Source organism: Leuciscus leuciscus (genome assembly GCF_965113295.1).
Source record: "Leuciscus leuciscus genome assembly, chromosome: 4".
In the NCBI taxonomy this organism is placed as follows: domain Eukaryota; kingdom Metazoa; phylum Chordata; class Actinopteri; order Cypriniformes; family Leuciscidae; genus Leuciscus; species Leuciscus leuciscus.
The window spans coordinates 32,199,485-32,222,915 of NC_138728.1; the positions used below are offsets into that span (position 1 = coordinate 32,199,485).

A 23,431-nucleotide genomic window follows, 5' to 3' on the forward strand; every position below is an offset into this window, starting at 1 on the left:
CAAAAGTACGTCACAGAAGAGAAACACGATTGGTGAAAAGTAAGCCATGGGAGACAAACGCGATTGGTCAAAAGTAAGCAACAGGAGAGAAACGCGATTGGTCAAAAGTAAGCCACAGGAGAGAAACGTGATTGGCTCATGTGGGCTTACTTTGGGCTTACTTTAGCGGGATCGATACCCGCATTCTCCATGTGGTGTAACTCCCTAGATGAGCTTTTGAGGCTCACTGCTGCCGAAAAGTTTTTTCGGACGAGGGCCTGCGCACATTCCTGGCAAAAGCAGGTCCCCACCGAGATTTGAACTCGGATCGCTGGATTCAGAGTCCAGAGTGCTAACCATTACACCATGGAACCTTGGGGTGGCTCACCTTTCCCCACCAAGCAGCAGAGAGTTAAGTCATTCAGCCTAGAAGCGGAAAATGATAGAGCTCTCTGTGAATTTCATCAGGTATTAATTATACTGTGACACTCATTATTGAGCAATATGAATTGCAGCAACACACATGACATTGAAGAATTAATTTCATTAAAAATCTTTGAAATACTCCCTTTTAGACTGAACCTTTTAATCAATACATTTTTGTATCAAATGAATCACATATGTACTTGATATTTATTTCCTACTGATTCTTGCAAGATCATCAATTTTAGACAAATTATAGATTTTTAGGGACCGTTTACACGACACCATTTCCAACTAAAAACAGAAGACTTTTTAATATGTTTTGGCAATTCATTTACACGACAACAGCATTTTGGTGGCCTGAAAACGCGAACTTTTGAAAACGGGTTTCAAAGTGCACATTTTTGAAAACGACACCCTTATCATCTCAGTGTAAACTACAAAAACACGAATCTGTGAAAACGGTGACGTCATGCGCATGTGTTGGCTTATTACGTGTTTAGTCTATAGGCTTTTTTTAAATTAAAGGTTTCCTTACAACAGACACAAGGATGATATGTTTTCAAAGCCTTTGTGTTCAAATGTTTTGACATTTTATTAAAGGAAGTAAAAAGGGACTTTATATCAGAGGAGAACGTTCTAAAATTGCGATAACAGTGAATGGTTCTGGCTTGTGAAGATGAAATTTACCCAGAAGACAAAGTAATAATACTGTATTATAAAGATTAACATCCTTAGACTGAAAATCGTACAAAAATATGATACATTATGTAATTTTTGTCTATAGGCATGTGCATTCAAGCTTGAATGCTCTGTAGTAAAATAATGCTTGTGAATCTTTTTTACAAAATGACATCGCCAACTACTTGTCTGGCATACATAATACCGCGTTATCAGTCGTTTTCACGGATCTGTGTGAATAGGGATAATTTTTATAACATTGTCATCTGTACAAAGATACCCCCGTCCCCCTACCTTAATAAGTAGTTTCTAATAATATTTTAAGCACATTGTTCACGTCTGGACAGGACTTTTATTTTGATGTTGTGATATGACGCCATAAGTTTGCGTCGTGCTTCTGCATCAGTTGTGACTCTGCTGAAGAAAGGTTTGTGTTTTTAGCCATTTAAGTGTTTTAATCGATTCAAACTGTTCAATCAGCTTTATAGCTTTTACAAACCATTTGAAATGAATACCTTATTATCGAATGTAACATTGTAATGCCGTATCTAACATTAATTAACGTTATTTATTGTCAGTAAAGCGCATCCACACATGAGTAACGTTAACAGAAAAGATGCATCTCATTTCACTCCTTACATCCTGAATCGATTTATGGTAAACGCGAATTCAGTTACTACCAAGTAGTGATGGAAAAACGGCTTTTTGAAACTCCGAGTTAGTTTAAAGCAAATATTTTCCATAACGATATAGTGATTCAATTCACTTTAATCACAACCACACGCTGACGTCTCATGCTGGTCAAAACAGTGTGTATTGTTACTGTAAATGCAACAACAACACAAACATTTGTAATGACAACTTTTACAAACCAACAGCAAATATTTATTTGTTTAATCTACAAATCAATTAATGTAAAGCATGAATGTGTAATTATGAACCTAATATATAATTGGTGAAATTTATTTACTTGTAGTACCAGTTTTGAGTGATTAAGTTTCACTCTGACTGACTCCCTTACTAGAGACACACCCAGAGAATTAATTGTTAATACTGTTAATATTGCTTTTAACTATTCTAATCTTAATTTATGACAGAGTCTCCAAAAAAACAGAAAAACTCTCGGTGAAGCGACTGAGATCCTCAAGACACACTATTATAAAGATGGCTTTTATTAAAGAAGAGAGTGAAGACATGAAGATTGAAGAAACATTCAGTGTGAAACAAGAAGAAACTGAGGAACAAACAGGTTGGTGTCATTCTCAAAGCTTAACTCAGTCTTTTGATCTTTAATAAAATGTCCAGCTGTACAGAAATTAATGATAATTGAAGAATGTCATATGAGTGTCCTGATTAAAGAGGGTTCTTTTTTTTCAACGTAAAGCAGGTTGTCATGTGGACAGTAGGGATGCTCATAATTAACCGGTTAACCGTTAACCGACAGTAAGACGGTTGACTGATTAATACTATCAGTTAAACGGTTTAAAAAGTAATTTAAGTAATTTTTCAAGAAATTTTTATAATGTTTGCTACATGGCTTAAAAAATATGCTACACATAAAATCGAGCTTTTGAGAAAAACATTTTTTATTACGTTAATGTAAAATACTGGTGAATACAGTGAAATGTGTACAAACTATAAACACAGTGGACATAGCTAAAGGCTACTTTAGTCTTTAAATGTTACGGTTTTCAGAACAAGAATGAAAAATATAAGTAGCTATGTAAACTTCAAGCCAAAACGAATTCATTTAAAGCTAAAATGAAACCGAAACCGGTGTTGGGCTTCATGTAGCTTACTTCTCTCATTTAGTACAAATCCAGATGTTATTTGGGTGTTTTGTACTTAATTTGAGTTTCAATCCACGTAAAACATCATGGTCCTTCACATGCGCAAAAATGTGCTTGGCATAACAGCACAGTGAGGAGGGGCTCATGCTGAATGGCACAGGTTGCACTACAGATTATTTAACTTGAGCAGTTTATAGTGGACAAATAAAGCTAAACGAATTGGCTATATTTTAACTGAGAGCAAAACTTTGTATATTATTTCCAATGGTATAGTAAATTGTACACAGTTTGTGCTTGTTACGTTTAGACCCCAGGGGATTACATACTTCAAATTCATCTTCACAAATATGTAGCATTAGGGCTTGTAGGTTACTTGCAAAGAATTTGTGTTTTGAAGTGAAGTCCATTTTGGTAATAATTTTAAAACATGTTAATCTTTTTCTATGTTCAGCTCAGTTTGTATTTGGTCCCAAATGTCCTCTTGAGAGCAGTATTTCCCTACCTCACAAATAGGAACGTAAGAGTTACTTTCAGTCTTGTTAACACTTAAGTCTCTTTGTGTATAGGTTCAGTCATCTCAAATGAGGCCTCTGAAAAAAGTCAGGGGACTGCTGCACTTCTTGAAGTTCTGGACATGCAACAAGATCAAATACATTTTCTTTTATTTAGATGATGTGCAAGAAATGCATCATAGTTGTCCTTGAAAGAAAACGAAACAAGAAACTTGCATCATTATAAACTTCTTTGTTATATCATTAGCCGCGTTTCCACTGTCGGGCCAGGGCCGGGCCATGCTAGTGCGTGCCAGGGCCAGTCGCGTTTCCACTGTCACTTCCGGGGCTTGATCGGGGCTTACTCGGGGCCAACGGCCAGGATTTCTGGCCCGTCGAATAACTTGGGCCAGAGCGGGCCAGCTCGGGCTAGAGGAGTGGTTACGAACAGAGGCGGAGTTCACCTGAGTTGGGAGACGGCAGCGCCGGATGATTCTGTCAGCATTAAAGACTTTTAAAATAATTTAACTCGCGTTCATGTTTGAATGCCTTGTGTTTGTGATGCAAAAGACTATGCGCGCTAACCATTACCATAGTAAATGCTTGAAGATACGCATAGTAAAAAAACAGTGAACGCTTGAAGAAATCAGACCAATCATAAAGGCTATCACAATCATGTTTTTATTTTATCTGTCAGTAGCCTTCGTCTCGTCTCTTTATACCGGACTATCATAAAATAAAGCAACTTTTTTTTCGGGAGCTTCCTCTGTTTCTCTGACTGAAAATATCTGTATGGGAGTCGAGAGAGTGCTAAAGCTCCTCAGGTTTTTTTGGTGGCATATATTTGTAGAAATTATCATTCTTTCTAAATGTGATGTCAAGTCAAGTCAAGTTTATTTGTATAGCGCTTTTCACAATACAGATTGTATCAAAGCAGCTTCACAGTATTAAATTAAAATAATACAACAAAGTTTGTTTCAAGAGGAATTTATTGATTGATAAAATTAAATTAAATATCCCCAAAATATCCCCAACTGAGCAAGCCAAAGGCAACAGTGGCAAGGAACCGAAAAACTCCATCAAGTGACCTAATGGTGTCCTAAAACTCCATCAGGTGACCTAATGGAGAAAAAAAACCCTTGGGAGAACCCAGGCTCAGTCGGGGGCCAGTTCTCCTCTGGCATTTATGAGCTAGAGGACGGATTGTAGTTTGAACTGTAGGATTATATGAATGCCTGGCTGAAGAGATGCGACTTTAATCTAGTTTTAAACTGGGAGAGCGAGTCTGAGCAACGAACAGTATCAGGAAGACTATTCCAGAGTTTTGGAGCCAAATGTGAAAATGCTCTCCCTCCTTTGGTGGTTCTGGATATCCTAGGTATGACCAAAAGCCTTGAATTTAGTGATCTTAAAGAGCGCGATGGATTATAGGGCGATAGAAGATCCGTTAAATAGACTGGAGCTAAGCCGTTTAGGGCTTTATAAGTCAGTAGCAATATCTTATAATTAATACGGAGCTTTATAGGTAACCAATGCAGTGATGATAAAATCGGTGTTATATGATCATGTTTTCTTGATCTCGTAAGAACTCTAGCGGCGGCATTTTGGACTAACTGTAGCTTGTTTATTGAGGATGCAGGACAACCAGCTAATAAAGCATTACAGTAATCCAGTCTCGAGGTCATGAATGCATGAACTAACTTTTCTGCATCAGAAACTGATAGCATATTACGTAGCTTAGCAATGTTTCTAAGGTGGAAAAAGGCTGTTTTTGTAACATATGAAATATGATTTTCAAAAGACCGGTTGCAATCGAGTATAACACCCAGGTCTTTTACTGTAGAGCAGGGGTCGGCAACCTTTTTGTCATAAAGTGCCATTTTTAAGTTTCCAAGTTCATCACTGTGCCACAACACACACATTGCCTATATATATATATATATATATATATATATATATACACACACACTCATATAAATACACAAACATTTTACATTTTCATAATGGCTTACACAGAAATAGTACAGAAATTTAAATATTTCTCTTGAAATTTGTTTTAGATTTAGATAGACAATTTAATAATATTTATAACTCCTAACTAGAGATGCACCAATTACAATTTTCTAGGCCGATTCCGATTTTTCATTGAGTTTGACCTGCCGATAACGATTTTTATAGCCGATTCCGATTTCCGAACTACTTTACAGCACACACAAATATAAATTTTTTTATATATAAAATACCATATCCTTTTACCCAAACTGAATAATAAAAACAAGTTTAAATGGGTACATTTTATATAAATATTTTTGAGTCTTAATTTTCTTTTCTGACATAACCTAATCCAGTTCTTGTTAAAACACACTAGACATGCACATTCTGTGCATTTTGGGCACTTTTGTTTGGAATCATATTTATTTTGTCCATCAAAAGTGTGCTTTCACTTTAGCACCTTTCACACAGCGCTTTGCCTTCTGTGTGAATGCAAACACGACCCGGGATTGATGCCGGGTTGGGGACACTAGTAACATTGCCGTGTTCAGTCCCGGAACGAAAAGAGTCCTGTGTGAACAAAAGCCGTAATAATGCCGTGTCGTAGTGATGACGCTGAAGCCGGGATCGTTCGCCAGCTGTGAAACGATACGTTATGTGCAAGTTTATGATCGAGTCAGAGAGAGAAATCGCAGGCAAACTTAAGACATTTTAAGTTACATCGATGTCACGTGTCTTTACGGGATTTGTACGGCTTGTGTGAGAACGCACTCTCTGATTCCGGAAAATCACTGGCAGTGTGAATGAACCAAAATCAAACGAACCCGGGTCAAATCTCGGGTCACTTTATCCGTGTATTTTCTGGAATCTCTGTGTGAAAGGGGGCTTTAAATTGAGCGTGAGCAGCGCAGACAAAATAGACTCGGCGGCGAAACCCCTGCTTCACTGCTGCTCACGCGACGCTCCTGTTGGGCGCTCACGCGCTGCTCCCGCTCCCGGTGTGGATTAACATGTACGCCGAAAAAAATATGCGTGAAACGGCCGTAATTCACGAGGTTTCCTACATGTGCGTTCCGTGTGCACGTGTGATGCTGATGTTGCGCGATGTTAATCGAGTGCATTTGACCGGCATAAAACTAGACTACTTTATCTGAATGAAATACATACACTTCTCTCGCATTTGCTTGTGTGCCAGCGATTAACCCTCCGCGTGCCAGTGTTGGCACGCGTGCCTTAGGTTGCCTACCCCTGCTGTAGAGGATAAAGAAACAGGACATCCTATGATGTTAAAGTTGTAGTGTGCGAGGTTTTGTGGGCGTTTTTTTGAACCGATAAGTATTACCTCTGTCTTGTCTGGATTTAATAAAAGAAAATTACGCGTCATCCAATCTTTTATATCTTTAACACACTCTGTCAATTTGGAAAATTTAGCGTTTTCATCCGGCCGTGATGAAATATATATTTGAGTGTCATCAGCATAACAATGGAAACTAATTCCATGTTTCCTTATAATATTTCCAAGTGGCATCATATATATTGAAAATAACAGAGGGCCTAATACAGATCCCTGCGGCACTCCATAGTTTACTGGAGTTATGATCGATTTTTCTCCATTTAAATAGACAAAATGGTAGCGGTCAGATAGGTATGATTTGAACCAGCTTAGTGCTTGTCCTTGAACACCAGTATAATTTTGTAGTCGATCTAAGAGTAATGTATGATCTATAGTATCGAACGCAGCACTAAGATCAAGTAAAACTAGTATTGAGATACAGCCTTGGTCAGAAGCTAAAAGTAAATCATTTGTGATTTTAACGAGCGCAGTTTCAGTGCTATGGTGCGGTCTGAATCCAGACTGAAACTTTTCATAGATATCATTTTGTTGCAAGAAAGAGCCCGGTTGAGCGGACACCACTTTTTCTAATATTTTAGACATAAATGGAAGATTTGAAATGGGTCTATAATTTGCTAGATTATTATGATCTAAGGGACCGTTCGGTATTTATGGAAGGGGCCACCGGAGGAAAATAGGGGAGGGTCATGTCTTTTTATTCTTTGTTGAGGGGAGGGTCATTCAACTTTTTTTAGTCTAGGGGGAGGGTCACCCAACTTTTATATACATGAAAACAGCAACATTTCAAAGTGGCTTGTTTGGTGATATTTTTTTCCATTTAGCTCCATGTTGATCTCGCGTTATCAGCCCCCCTTCGATATCAGATGGGTCTGACCAGGGACGGACTGACAATCTGTGCGTTCTGGAAAAGTCCAGAACGGCCGTCCAACCGAGGGCCGTCGGCAAAAAAAAAAAAAGAAGTCTAATAAAGCAATATGAACAGCCAACAGCAGGCGGGGCACTAATATGATCACTTATATGCTACGTGTAAAAAACAACAACTGAGGAAGAAGAGTCGGCCTATAGCCACTGACAGAAAGTTAGTTTTATAAGGCTGCACTTTTAAATTTGCTTACATTATATTTGAATTGCAGTGCCTGTGAGTTGCCCGCTAAACACATTCTATAAATAGCCCCAACTTGCCTTCGGGGTTCCAGACTTCGAATAAATGGTATAATTTTGCGACCTTTTCAACTAAACGTTTCAATTTGAACTTTTGCCTCTACAAAAAAATGACCCAACTCTCTTTGATTATACGCTGTCATTTGCTTTTTTGGCAGAAATGTGGCTGTATTCATATTAAAAATGCTGGTATGTTAATATAGTCATGTATTAAATGTAGCTTAATGCAGTAATGTTTTGTTTAGAAGTTATGGCAGTTTATTTATTTTTTATTTTTTTTTCATTTATATTTATACTAAATGTTTGGGCTACTGTTTTTGATAACACATACAATAGGTTTATAGAAAATCAACAAAAAAATCTATAAATATTTTCATAATTTTTCAGGAATTGTTTTTTTTTTTTTTACGCTTGTAAGTCTGAACCAGAATTTCAAGATATTTTATTATTTCCCATATGATGGTGAAAAGTAAAAAAGCTTCACCATGTTATGTATAATAAATATTGGAGTATAACAAAAAAAAAATCTTCTAGATTATTTTATCCCTTGAGGTAGCCCTCGCACACATTAGGTATATTGGACTCTGGTATAGTAACTATATGTTTTATAATTACAAGTTTGTGTAATTTGGGGTTACTGTATACACTCTCAGAAAAAAAGGTACGAAAGCTGTCACTGGGGCTGTACCTTTTTAAAAGGTACATTTTTGTACCTAAAGGGTGCATATTGGTACCTTAATGGTACATATTAGTACCTAAAAGGAACAAATTAGTACAGTGACATTTCATTATTTGTATTTTATGGCATTGTACATTTTTTTTGTTTTTATTTGAAGGCTGAGGCTTCATTAATAAACACAACCCCAATTATCATCATTTGTTTTGAGATGTTACTTGCTGTGAATACCTTGTCTGATAGGCTACAGTATTGTGGCATAGGCTATAGTATAAGGACATCCTGGCTAGTGTCTGTCGCACACGGCTAGAGGCGAATGGCCGGATGATGGGCCTATTTGGGAGAAAGTCCAGGGCTGTTTTTTAGCCCCAGTCCGTCAGACCGTCTGACCCAACAAAAATCCAGTTTGGCGCTATTTGACAGTGCGCGCGCACTTCAGTTCGCGCTTAGAAAAAATGCATCATGTCAGAACAGAATGCCAATGAAATGTTTACCCGGCAAAGCTTTAAAGCACGAGCAAATAATGAACTTTTGTGATTGCGAATAAGTGCACAGTGTCCTGTGAGTGTAACTCTACCACTGCATTAACATGTGATGTGAACGTCGAGTTTTACAGTATTGCGACTGAGGCGCCAGAACTGCTGCTGATAGAATGTGCGCTGTAGCACGATACTACCATATTTTAGTTCCATTCTTATTTTGTTTCCACGATGTGTAAGATGTAGGGCTACCACATCTTTAAATTACTATTAGTATTATTTAAGTTAACACAATAAAATACGTAGACCTACACCACAAAAACTAGTTGAGGATAAATTCGTTAAAATTGGGCGATTCCAGTGTTATAGACGTAACATTTGCAGTCAAAACTTGAAATATAAATTGTCAGAAAATGCATTTAATACCAATATTTTGGAGTCAAGACATTAGAAAAATAAAGGAGTCAAGACATTAGAAAAATATCAGTCTACACATTAAATTTTATATTTAATATGAGGGAAATACACATGTGACGTGACGTGACACAAAAAAATCTTTAACTTTTAGGTGGCAAAATATGTTTTAGTAATTCTTCTATAAATTACACTGTGCAAACCAAAAGATATATACCCACCGGATGAATAAAGATCGGCCTCCACAGAACATAAAATATTATTTTTATTTTACTTTTCGTGTTCGCATTTATGAAAAAAACAAACAAAAAAAACAATGTTACGGGCGTGACAGTTCTCCATTACGGACATGACTGCTCTGAAAGCGACTTTAAAAATTTCACAGAGACCTCAAACAGAAAGCACAAAGCCTTTCTTTAAAGTGAATTTCGTTTTTTTATTAATTGTATCTTAATTTTAATCAATGTTTCATCTGGATTTAATAAATAAGAAGTAAATATAGTAGAAAATAGATAATCACGGAGGCGCGGGCGAGTGAACTGGACTCTTGTCTCATAAATGAACCGAAACTCAGCGTAAGGTATGCTACTTGCCTTACAGACCTGAGAAATATATAGAAAGCTTGAAATGTCTACTTTTAAACAGAACAATTCAAAACGAAGGAAAACAGACTGCTTTCTGCATATGAAATGTGCATTTCTCTCTGGTGCGTTCTGAGAAGATCGCGACGCATCGTCAACTTCATCTTTGCAGTCGACACAGAAAACACTTGTTTATTAATAAACAATTAAAATGTTTCCTTGCTATATTTGACATATTAATAATCATTACTTTTGCTGGTTCTTTGTGACAGCTTTTAGATGCTTTATTGGCAGCCCCACCCACATGTTGAAAGAGTCACAAACATCAGCACCGAAAACATGATTTTTTTCAAATCTAAAATCAAAAATCGTGATACGAACCGAATCGTAGGTTTGGTCTATCGTTACAGCCCTAGTAAGATGAGAAAGCAAGAGTTTATGGTTTAAAAAAACAAAAAAACAAAAAAACAATGGCTATCTGAACATCTTTGCCAAGCGCAAACCAGTACAGAAGAAGGCTAATCAATAAATTATCGGGGAGGGTCATGCCTTTTTTCACAAACATTTTGGAGGGTCATAGAAAAATGTATTGCTGGCGAAGGGAGGGTCATGTCTTTTTTGACAACAGATCTCAAAACTCCTCCGGTGGCCCCTTAAATAAAAAATGAACAGTCCCTAATTGTGGTTTCTTAATTAGAGGTTTTATAACTGCCAGTTTAAATGTTCTTGGAACATGACCTAAAGATAAAGACGAGTTAATAATATTGAGGAGAGGCTCTTCCACTATAGGTAACACTTCTTTCAGTAGTTTAGTTGGTATAGGATCTAATAAACATGTTGTTGTTTTAGATGAAGTGATAAGTTTATTTAACTCGTTTTGTTCTATAGTTGTAAAGCACTGTAATTGTTCTTTCGGGGTGATAATTGAAGCTGAATTATAAGGCGCGATTGAAGATTGAACGTTTACAATTGTGGTTCTGATGCTTTCTATTTTCTCAGTGAAGAAGTTCATGAAATCATTACTACTGAACTGTAACGGGATATTTTGTTCGGGTGACGTCTGTTTATTTGTTAGTCTAGCCACGGTGTTAAATTAAAACCTTGGATTGTTTTGGTTGTTTTCTATTAGTTTGCGGAGGTGCTCAGCCCTGGCCGCTTTTAGGGCCTTTTTATAACGTGACATACTGTCTTTCCACGCGATTCTAAAGACCTCTAAATTAGTTTGTTTCCATTTACGCTCTAAAATACGGGTTTCTCTCTTTAAAACATGCATAGTATTGTTATACCATGGTGCTTTATTTTTCTCTCTGACCTTTTTTAATTTAATAGGTGCAACCACATCCAATGTTCTAGAGAGAATGGTGCTCATAGTGCTAGTTAGTTCTTCTAGTTCATCTGTTTGTTTGGGTTCAGGCGGCAGCTGAGACAGATTAGATAAGCAATTTGAGAAATTATCTATGGTGGATGGGAGGATTGTTCTGCCTGGTTGATAACGCGACGCCGCATGACACATTACAGCAGTACGTAATATGCAAGTTACCATGTAGTGATCAGTGACTTCATCACTTTGTGGAATGATATCTATATCGGTTGGATCGGTTCCATGTGATATAATTAAATCGAGTGTATGATTAAGACGATGTGTTGGTCCGGTGACGTTTTGCTTGACCCCAAATGAATTTAATAAATCTGTAAACGCAGCTCCTAACGCATCATTTGGATTATCCACGTGTATGTTAAAATCTCCAACAATTAATGCTTTATCGACATTGACTAATAGGTCTGAGAGAAAATCTGCAAACTCTTTTAGGAAATCAGTGTAAGGCCCTGGCGGTCTATATACGGTAGCCAAGGCTAGAGATAATAGGGATGTTTTTCTAACATCTAAGAGCGTAACATTTAGTACAAGTACTTCAAATGAAATAAACTTATAACCCGTTTTCTGAGTAACATTTAGAATATCTCTATAAATGGTTGCAACACCTCCGCCACGACCAATCAGACGGGGCTCATGCTTATAACAGTATCCAGGAGGAGTAGACTCATTAATACCGAAATAATCATTTGGTTTAAGCCAGGTTTCAGTAAGGCAAAGTACATCGAAGCTATTATCTGTGACTATTTCATTTACAATAACTGCCTTAGGTGTGAGTGATCTAATGTTTAGAAGACCTAGCTTTAGAAATAGTTTTTGTTTACTAATAGCAACATTTTCTGTTTTAATAACAATTAGATTTTTCCTAGATCCTGCATTAGATTTATTATTTGATCTCACTAAACGAGGAATAGACACGGTTTCTATGCAATGTTCTACACTAGTATTTATATCAGTTGAATTGGTGCAGCAGAGACTATGATTTGGACTTTTGGTTACTATTCAAAGGGTATTTAACATTTTGGAGATGTTATCTGACAGAAGATCCGCTCCGAATCTGCTTTGATGTCAATATGTCCTGTAACTACAAGATAAACAGTAACAGACGCGACTGAAGAAGTAAGTGTGTCCTCTTTCTTTTGTGAAATAGACCTAACAGTAATTTATTTCTGAGTGACTAATGTGCAATTTTGACATAAATTAATTCATTATGATCAATGTATACCTTTTTATTGTAAACCTGTGGTAAAACATCGATGCTTGGGTTTTAAATATTCAAGTAAACAACAAAAATGCCAGCAAACGGCCGCTTTTATCATGTTTGTTTTCAACGCTGTTCCCAGTGATTTCTGATTAGTTTTCTGATAAAACTTCCATTTGTTGGTGAATGGGTTAGTGTGACGTTGTTCCAGAGAGGCGTGTTACGGGCGTGTTTTAGTGAAGCGCTGTGGAGCTTCTGGCCCGACAGTGGAAACGCAGGCCCGGTGCTATTAGCCCGGCACGGCCCGTTTAAACCCCTGGCTCGCACTGGGCCGACAGTGGAAACGCGGCTATTATCTCAGTAAACAATGGTTAATCCTGAACAAATGATAAACAAACCTTTAGCAAACAATCAGTATACTGTTTATTGATGTATCGTGAAGTAAGCTGCTCTCTGTTCGAAAGCAAAACATGCAATAATGCAGTATTTTTAAGAAGTTTTTTTTTTTTTTTAAGTGAATAAACATTTATAAATGACTTGCAGTCAGGGGATTCCAGTGGGTTATGTTAAATCCTTTCACACGATTGTTCGGGCTTCCGTGTTTACCATATTTGATGCAAACGTTTAAATCCTTTCACACGATTGTTCGAGCTTCCGTGTTTAACCATATTTTACTTTTATTTTTCGTCAGACTATCTTAGACGTTGTTGCGTCTTGCTTTTGGCTTGACTGACAGACTGGAATTCTGACACTGCAAGCTTCATGCTTTCTAACCTTATTGGTTTTTTTTCTTTTTGTTGCAAATATTCTGTTAATTGTATATAAAATACAAGTTTATGTCAGTAGACTCGTATTCATAATTGTGACCACACAGTCTGTTTGCATATAATATCTTATTTGAATAACTTTAATGTAATTGAAGTGTGCACCTAGCACTACGAAAATACAAGCATCGGATCAAGATCCTGTGACACTCGATATTAAACAGATCAAGGGCACAAAAAATTTGATCGAAACATCCCTACGAATTATTACATGAATTAACAAACAGTACACTAACTAAAACACTAACTTTTAACGTCTTTTGGCGTAAGCTGACTTGCATACGGCCGTCTACCGGAAGCTTGTAATTTTGGTCGATAATGTTAAAAATATGGATATTTTTCTTACACGAATGCATCGCTTAACTTCAGAAGGACTTTATTAACCTTACAATTATTAACCACCTTAGCATTCCTGTAAAATTTGCCTAAAAAAGGCATATCCAAAATAAATTTAATGCTGTTCTTAAACCAAAACATGCATGTACTCCAAATGATTTATGTCTAGGCGCTTACCAAAGAAGGCCACTTGGGCCTAAGTAACTTAGTTGAAGTTCACTTGTACACTCGCGTCATTTTGTGCAGATATAATTCGTAATATGTTTATTTTATATCTGATTAATCTCATATAGGATGCGTTTCTTTGAGTTAAATAACGAGTCAGCAAAGTTCTCCAGTTTACCGGTGTTAATTCAGCGTGCACAGCTCAAACAGCAATGCACGACTAATAATAACTATGACTGGGACTGTCATATTACATAACATTATTGAGAACACTATTTTAATAAATCGTTGTGAATTCGTTGTTTAGTTGCTGTTTTCAGCTCGTTGTTTCAGGAAGAGCGCGTCCACAACAGGAGTTATACATTCTGACAAGTACGCATCTGAGGTGGCATTGATGACACGTTGTATTAGTCTTTATATTTGATTATTAAATGTGTAATTTAATAAATGATCAATCACATTGATTCTTTCTATAATCTTACTAGCCCTTTATTTAGATTAAAAAACCTTCTCATTTATTTGGTGAGGAACATGGTGTTTTAACCAGCATTTTCACACCTTGTCATGCTGTTGTTTGTGTGTATGTGTATATATATATATATATATATATATTAGGGGTGTGCAAAGCAGCCGGTATTTGTATCTGTATTTGTATTTGTTGAGAGAGGAAAAGTATTTGTATTTGTATTTGTATTCGAGTAAATTTCAAAATAGGTGTAAAAATCCATTTTTTTGCGTTACACTTCTAATTTACGTTATAGTGTAAGTATTCTTTAATTATATATCAATTATAATAATTATGGATATGCAATATTGGTTGATGTTTTTCCATAAATCCAGCAATGAACATGTAACAAGGAACGTCATTGAAAAGAAAATAACATAACAGCCATTACCTACGTTAATGTTACTCTGTCAACAGCATATTGTCTAAATTACCAAGCTAACAGAGCTACTAGTGTTGTCACGGTGCCAAAATTTCAGTATTCGGTACCAATACCTGTGAACATCCACGGTTCTCGGTAACAATTTCGGTAAAGCTTAATTTAGATTAAATTTACATATATTAAAGTTTATATCACGGTTACAAAGATGGAAACTGTAGTATTAAAAACACTACATTAATATTACATTTGTTAGATAACAATAGATAAAATGACCTAACAATAAACAATAGTTAGGCTATATACTGTCGCAATTATTCTCCTTGGGGTTCATTTAAAAATACATTTTTAAAATCAAAAGTTAACATTATTTATGTTAACATTATTTAATGCACAATGAATGAAGTGAACAAACATGACCAATCAAGTGTTTGTATTAAATAACATTCACAAACATTAATGTTGTAAAAATATATTGTTCACTCAATGTGTTGATGTTAGATGCGCATTAAGTAATGTTAATGAATGGTATCTTATTGTAGTGTTACCAAACAGGAGATAAAACATGTTTTATTTGACTTGACTGTACTTATATTTAATCCAAAACTGCATTCATATTTAATTTTAAAAGAGCTTTTTAAACCTGCTAAGAGTTATCCAGCCAAGAATAAGCCTAGAACTGCTTTTCTGACGGACTGATATTAATGACAAAATGACGGCTTTTTTATTTCATTTCTCATCTCCATAAATATATCTAAAGCTAATGCAAGGGCTAGAAATCAATTAATTCTTTGCTGATACTTCGTAATCATGAAGAGCGCAGTTCGCACGCTTTCTCCTTTCCACAAGCGCTTGCCCTCCCGTGGCGTCTGTCGTTGCTATGCAGCGCGCTTGCCGCGCGCCTACATTTGAAATCTGCACGCGCAAAAAACGCGCTATGTGAACTACCCCTTATGACAACGTGACATTAGCCTAATCCAAAATATTTCAGCCACCACATCAGCAGCACCGCCGGTCGCCATGTCTCATGAGGAAACGTAGCTTTTTGATATAAAGTTTTTCTTGTTCCCGAATACAAATATTTTTAAAAGTATTTGTTCGAAATAAGTATTCGTAAAAAACACATTATTTGTGCTTTCCGAATACCGTATTCGGGTTCGGCTCCACCCCTAATATATATATATATATATATATATATATATATATATATATATATATATATATATATATGCACGCACGCACGCACACACACACAGACAGTATATAGTGTGAGTTCTAATATTAAAAAGTGTTTTAATACCATATTTTATAACCATAAATATAAAGTAATTATACATAGACGGTACGCATGGTCAAAAAACTGTGTTGCTTCCAACGTCTCTAACTTCAAACTAAACTAACTACATCCAATCGCTTACACTATGACGTAGTGTTGTCTGACTGGAAGCTCAAAATACTGAAATGTTATCAGATCTAAACATTACTAAATCATACATTTTTAAACCAATACATTTCTTATGATTTTATTATTTTTTTTCTGTTAAAACTAAATTATTATTTCAGATGAACTAGTCCCTATGTGGCTCTTACATTACATATACACACATATATACCAAACTATTATCTTTCTGTCACCAAGTGTGTTTGTAACAAGTAAATATTCGTATAGCTTGTGTGCTGCATTTTACTTTAATTGTTTATCACTTCTTTTGCTGTTTGATGTCTCAACTCAACACAAAATGCCTGTGTATAATCTGAGCGAGAGCGTTGGGCAACTCTTTTGCAGCTGCGGCCTTATAACAATGTCGTCGCACAGCGGGGAATAAATGGTCTTGAAACGTAAAAGGTTTGATAATCATTAGCCCCTTTCACACAGAGATTCCGGAAAATACACGGATAAAGTGACCCGGGATTTGACCCGGGTTCGTTTGATTTTGGTTCATCCACACTGCCAGTGATTTTCCGGAATCAGAGAGTGCGTTCACACACAACCCGTAAAAATGCCGTAAAGACAAGTGACATCGATGTGACTTGTAATCTCAGCAGCGTCTTAAGTTTGCTTATGAGCTGCGATCTCTCTCTCGAGAAACCACGCTTGTGCATTTTTTTCTCTGATTCGATCATAAAATTGCGCTTTACGTACCGTTTCACAGCTGGCGAACGATCCCGCGCTTCAGCGTCATCACTACGACACGGCATTATTACGGCTTTTGTTCACACAGCGCGCGTTCCGGGACTGAACACGGCAATGTTACTAGGTCCCGACCCGGCATCGATCCCGGCTTAAATCCCGGGTCGAGTTTGCGTTCACACAGAAGGCGCTCTGGCAATTTGCCGGCAATTTGCCGGGTTCAAAGCGCTGTGTGAAAGGGGCTATTTATTACAATGGCTGGCCCTGCAAGTATATACAATGTTGGCCATAGTTGTTATTAGGGATGCACAATATATCGGCCACCATATCGGTATTGGCCGATATGTTCAGTTTTAATTTTATCGGCCCAATAAGAAAATGTGTCTGTAAAAATTTGTATGACAGATGCAAGTCTTCTTTATAATTGTGTGCTAGGGATATGGCTTTTTATGGTGAGACTTTTGTTTTTGTAATCAGGCTCTCAAAAATTATTTAAAAAAAAATATTTAGATTTATCGACCATTATATCGCCTATTGGCTCAAATATAAAGAGTTATTGGTATTGGCCAAAATTTCCATATTGGTGCATCCCTAGTTGTCATTATAGCAAAGAGGTATGAGAGGCTGTGTAAATATAGTTACGGATTAAGAAAATTCTATAAACTATACACAGAGAAAATTCCTTGAGAGAACCCCTCAATTTTCTTAAGACTTTTCAACATGACCACATAAAGGGCTTTCGCACCGGAGGAACCTTTTCATAGTTCCTAGAACTATTGACGGAAGTACCCGGATGTCGGCGTGTTTGCACCGAAGGAACTAGGAACTCTTTTACTTCTAGGAACTCTTTTGGAGGAACTAATTTAGCTGCCACTCCTCGTGGTCTTCATTACAAATTTAATTCAGTGTCTCTTTTTTCTTTAAAAAATACTGTTTTAGATTCAATGGTAAAAAGTTATAATTAATCAAATGCATTTGATCAGTTTTTTTTAAACAAACAAAATTACATTACAACAAAAACAACAATTATTAAAAATGTTTAATTGACTAAATTCATTAATGTATTATGTTTAGCAATAATAGCCGCTTTCTGACCAAGTAGATACAGGAACTTAGTTCTAGGAACTGTCCACTTCTAAACAGTTCTATGAACTACTCTCCCCCAAACTCGGTTTTGCTGTTTGCATTCGCACTGTTCAAGTGGCCATAGGAACTGGTAGGAGGGGTAAGGGAGTGACGCTTGTTGTTGCGACTTTTATTTTTTATTTTAAAGCGTGGCGGACCTTTATTTTGATGGCACTGAGAACGCCAGAGTAAACAATTTTTGCATTCTGTGTTCATTAGTTAGCGATCTGTCTAACAGTACTGTTTAATATGTTATTAGATAGAACTGTTATACATAGAAAGTAGACAGTATATGAAAATAAGTTATTAGCCTATGCCGTGTGGTTGATGTCCAGTGTTGCTAGCTGAGCAGATATATATGATCATGTTTGGCTTGGTCCCCTCAAAGTCGCTTTGGATTTTCTCTTCAGCATAAAGGTTTAGAGGCCCATCTATCACTGTTTTCCATGTTTGTATAGTTAGTTTCTGGAGTAAATATATAATCTCTGTGTTTACATAGCTGTTTTAAAAATGGCAGGTGCTGGTGTTTTGCGTGCGTTCGGTCAGCCTACACTAACGTCACGAGTAGTTCCTATAGTGCTGGTTTAGACCCTACTCTGAAGTAGGAGCTAAATTAGTTCCTCCAAATGGAGTTCCTAGAACTAAAATCGTTCCTAGTCGGCGTGTTCACACAGCAGGAACATCCGGGTACTTTAGCCAATAGTTCTAGGAACTGTGAAAAGGTTCCTCCTGTCGGAAAGCGGCTAATATCGGTCTTATTTTACTGGCAGACGTGATGGTGGAGTATATATTATTCTACATATAATCTTATACAAGATATTTTGAACAACATTTAATGTCATTTTAATTAGGGCTGCACGATTAATCGCAATTTCCATGTAATCGCACTTAAAGGATTAAGTCACTTTCAAAAATATTGCTGATAATTTACTCACCCCGATGCCATCCAAGATGTCCATGTCTTTCTTTCTTCAGTCGAAAAGAAATTTAGGTTTTTGAAGTTGGAGGAGAAAATGAGATGGAGTTTTTCGCCCTTCCCTACCTTTTTAACCGGAGTATACAGACAAATAACTTGACGTGACGTGTGACCTTTCCAACATGATGACGCAATGCGTGGCGCATCTCAGAGATGGCACACAACGAGCATTTGTGGTTAAAAAGTATATAATTGATTTTTTTTTTGTGTGTGAAAATAACCGATCGTTTCGCTGGATAAGACCCTTATTTTTCCTTATTTTGAAAGTGAACTAATCCTTTAAACCGATTTGGCTTATCGCGATTTTGAAATCGCAAATCAATTTTTTTTATGCGCAGCTTGTCGTTAATGTACGGCTCTATAAACACTGCTCCATCTGAAAGCATTGTGAGTTTGAGTCATGTGCATTTGAAAAAGCAACACGCGTCAAACATCTTTCCAAACATAATCATTTATGAACCTCTTGTCCAACAAAAGACAACATTTAATAACATGGTTTTACTCCAAACTCACTTGATAACTTAAGTTGTGCATCCTTCTGTGAGATGATGTGGCTTCTTATACAGAATACAAGCAGTTGTGTGTTCATTAGTCATGTTTAATCAAGCAAAGTGTTTCAATCTTCTGTTTATTTAGCTACACCGATAGGGATTTCCTGGAATGATGTGTGTTATCGTACTAATGCGGCTGGGCATATTTGGTGTGTCTGCGTGAGAGCGCCCTCTGGCGTTCAGATGGAGCAGCATTTACCGATCAGCCGTAATGCACTGACAAGCTGCGCATAAAATAATCACAGCCTTTGCCAAATCGCATGCGGTTTCATTGCGATTAATTGTGCAGCCCTAATTTTAATGTAGCGTCTTGATGTATCATGAGCTGACATAGATTAAATTATATACAAAACCATAGACAAGTTATTTAAAAGGTACAGAAATGGAACTTTCATATCTACCCTAAAATGTTGTACCTTTATAACTTGTTTTGGGTACATAATTGTATCTAAGGCATTGTGGACCTTTAAAGGTACAGTTTAGAGGTCTTCACGGAGGACCCAAGAACCGACCTGGGACCTTTACGGGTTGAGGGTCTATATTTTAAATGGTCAGCCGGGTCCGAGTCGGGTCCCAATGTATTACTTCAGGTCCTGGGTCTGTTTAACATTGTGTGTAATATCTGAGTCGATTGGAGAACACCCTGCTGTGATCAGAGTCAGTCAGCCCTGTGCGTGTGTTTTAACACAATGATTTTACCAACTGACAATTGGCTCTTTTATTTAGAAGGCGGGACTTAATCCGCCATACCGCACATTGCACTTTCTTTCACCCATTTTTATAATAATATTATAAATGAACTGTATTGTTATATCTAAGATTTTTGGCCAGACTCTGCTCAGAGAGCACAGAGATGATAGCAAATGCTAAAGTCAGCGTCCATGGCACTGAACGAGCAATCATTAATATAGCGTGTTTCTGACAGAGTAGACTCCCTTTAGGGAGAAATAATAATAAAAAGAAAACCAACATATGCAGTTGGGGGTAAACAGTCGAATCTTATTTTGTGAGTTTGACTCGAGATACCAAAAAATGCAAAACTGCAAAGTCGCATTTGTCATTCGTCAACGTGACCGCAAGTGGACTTTTGAAGCTGGAATATTGAGTGGATTAAGCAAGCTCTTTCAATTGGCAAGGGAGGAATAACATAAATAGAACTTTCTTGGCTAGGAGGCTTGTATGATTGCAGTCAGGTACACGGGAGAAGGCTACTAACATTAGGTAAGCCAAAAAGTTTTATTTTCGCAACTTGTTAATAGCAATTTGATGTGGAAGATGTTCCGATTGGGTCCAGTCGGGTCTGTGACTCCCCGAACAGGTTCTGGTCCAGTTTCCAAATAATATATGTGTCCGCGTCGGTTCCGTGTAGTACATTTATGGCATTTCTCGGTTCTGCACGGGTCGGTTCCGTGTAACACGTTTACAGGTCTCTTCGGGTTCGGTATGAATTTTTGGACCTGTGAAGACCTCTAGTACAGTTATGTTTTGTTCTCCTAGGAACAAAATCCAAAATTTTTAGATATAACTTTCCCCTAGGAACAAAATGTTGCTTGCACTGTAGCTGTGTTTCTGCCAGTGTAGACTCCCTTTAGGGAGAAATAATAATTAAAAAGAAAACCAACAGATGCATTTGGGGGTACAGCACTGTTTTTGCTAAGCCCCTAATAAACACAAAACAATCAACATTAATATTCAGGGAAAACAATTGGACCTAGGGGTTCTAAAATTTGTCCTCTAGGACCCATAGCTTTTGTGTGTATCACTTGTTTGACAATTCAAGTGTTGCAGTCTCTACTAATGAGCTGATGAGTGAGAAACAAAAAATGTGCAGTGCTGGGGATCCTCCTGGAGAGACTTGAGCTGCACTGAATTAGACTATTTTATTTGTTCGGGGAGGTAAGAGGCCTCTCCATAATGGGAAAATTGGGTGCTGGCCAAAAAAAACTTTGAGAACAATTGGTCTGAATGTTTTGATGTCTGCTGCTTTGTGGCATTAACGTGCTTAAAATTGTATTTATCTTTCTTTTGTTTTTCACCTTAGACATAATGCCACTGAAAGAGGAGAGTCAAGAACTGAGTGATGTAAAGGAAGAGAAATGTCATGATTTTATAACTGAAGACAATTTTTTTAGTTGCTCCCAAACTGAAAAGACGTCCTCACAAAAAAGAGTTCAAAAGACTGGAACTAAAAGTAATTTCACCTGTCCTCAGTGTGGAAAGAGTTTCAGTCATCATGGAAACCTTAAAGTCCACATGAGAATACACAATGGAGAGAAGCCTTTCACCTGCCAACAGTGTGGAAAAGGTTTCACTGAAAAAGGAAACCTTAAAAAACACATGCAAATTCACACTGGAGAGAAGCCTTACACATGCCCTCAGTGTGAAAAGAGTTTCACTGGAAAAGGAAGTCTTAAAATCCACATGAGAGTTCACTCTGGAGAGAGTCCTTACACCTGCCAACACTGTGGAAAGAGTTTTACACATAAAGCAACAATTAAAGTCCACATGAGAATTCACACTGGAGAGAAGCCTTACGTATGCTCTCAGTGTGGAAAGAGTTTTACACATCAAGGATCCCTTAATGACCACATGAGAATTCACACTGGAGAGAAGCCTTTTGCATGTGATCATTGTGGAAAGAGCTTCAGACGTAAAGTAAACCTTGATTGCCACATGAGGATTCATGCAAGAGAGGACTGTTTTATATGTCATCAATGTGGAAGGAGTTTCACAGACAGCAATAACCTTAAGATGCATGTAATAACTCACGTTGGAGAGAAGCCTTGTGTCATGTGTGATCACTGTGGAAAGACTTGCTCAAGCAAAGCAATCCTCAAGGTTCACATGAGAGTTCACACTGGAGAAAAGCCTTTCACCTGCCCTCAGTGTGAAATGAGTTTCACAGTTGAAGGAAACCTAAAGACTCACATGAGAGTTCACACTGGAGAGAAGCCTTTCTCCTGCCCTCTGTGTGGAAAGAGTTTTACGGTTAAAGCAAACCTAAAGACTCACATGAGGCTTCACACTGGAGAGAAGCCTTTCACATGTCTTCAGTGTGAGAAGAGTTTCACTTATCACACAGAGCTGAAACGTCACTTGCAAAATCATACTTTTTAAGTTGCTCAGTGTGACGAGATTGAAAAAATAATAATAATAATAATAATTGAGCAATTTAAAAAATCATCTGCAGATTCAATCTAGAGGGAGTCCACTTGTGATAATATTGTGTAAATATTTTGTCATCACACTTACATATAACAAGTCAGTCGGGTGAGACCTTATTTATTTTTATTTTTTTGTGTGAATAGTTTGTTTACTTGGCTCTGCAACTTTAAATTCCAGAAAATATGTCTGATATTCTGATATGTCAGATATGTATAATATCTGAAATTTGTTTTTATTGAATGGTGGCATACACTTCCATCTTGCTGTCAAATGGCACAATGTAATGAAAAGTATAAATAAAATGGCATAAACTGGCATATTATTTGATTCAACTTTAGAGAATGAATGCACAGAGGTTTTCAATCTGGATATGAATATGGCTACTATTGGGGCTCATCTGATGATATCTGGAAGCTCTTTCTAGCTGTGGTTTGTGTATTAGCTAAACATCTATCTTTCTACATGGGCAAGAATAAGTTTGTGAATACTTTGAAAACATCTAGTTATCTTCATTGATTACTCCAAATCTTGATTTAACTCACTATTATAGACAACGACAATCTGCCTACACTAATAACACAATCATTTGTACAAATACAGTAAGTAATCATTCACGGTTCAGGGTGGAGAAAGTAAGTGAACCCTTGCTTGAATTTATTAAAGGTCCTTTTTGTAGA

General features: G+C 37.0%; 1 protein-coding gene across 1 annotated transcript; it reads left to right on the top strand.

Annotated features, from left to right (window-relative positions):
* The first annotated feature begins 1,467 nt into the window (after positions 1-1,467).
* On the top strand, positions 1,468-23,069 carry LOC309496779 (uncharacterized protein). Its single transcript, XM_082166902.1, has 3 exons — positions 1,468-1,510; positions 2,181-2,332; positions 21,631-23,069. The coding sequence occupies exons 2-3, from the start codon at positions 2,248-2,250 to the stop codon at positions 22,704-22,706; spliced, it is 1,161 nt and encodes a 386-aa protein (XP_082023028.1). The 5' UTR covers positions 1,468-1,510; positions 2,181-2,247; the 3' UTR covers positions 22,707-23,069.
* The last annotated feature ends 362 nt before the right edge of the window (positions 23,070-23,431 follow it).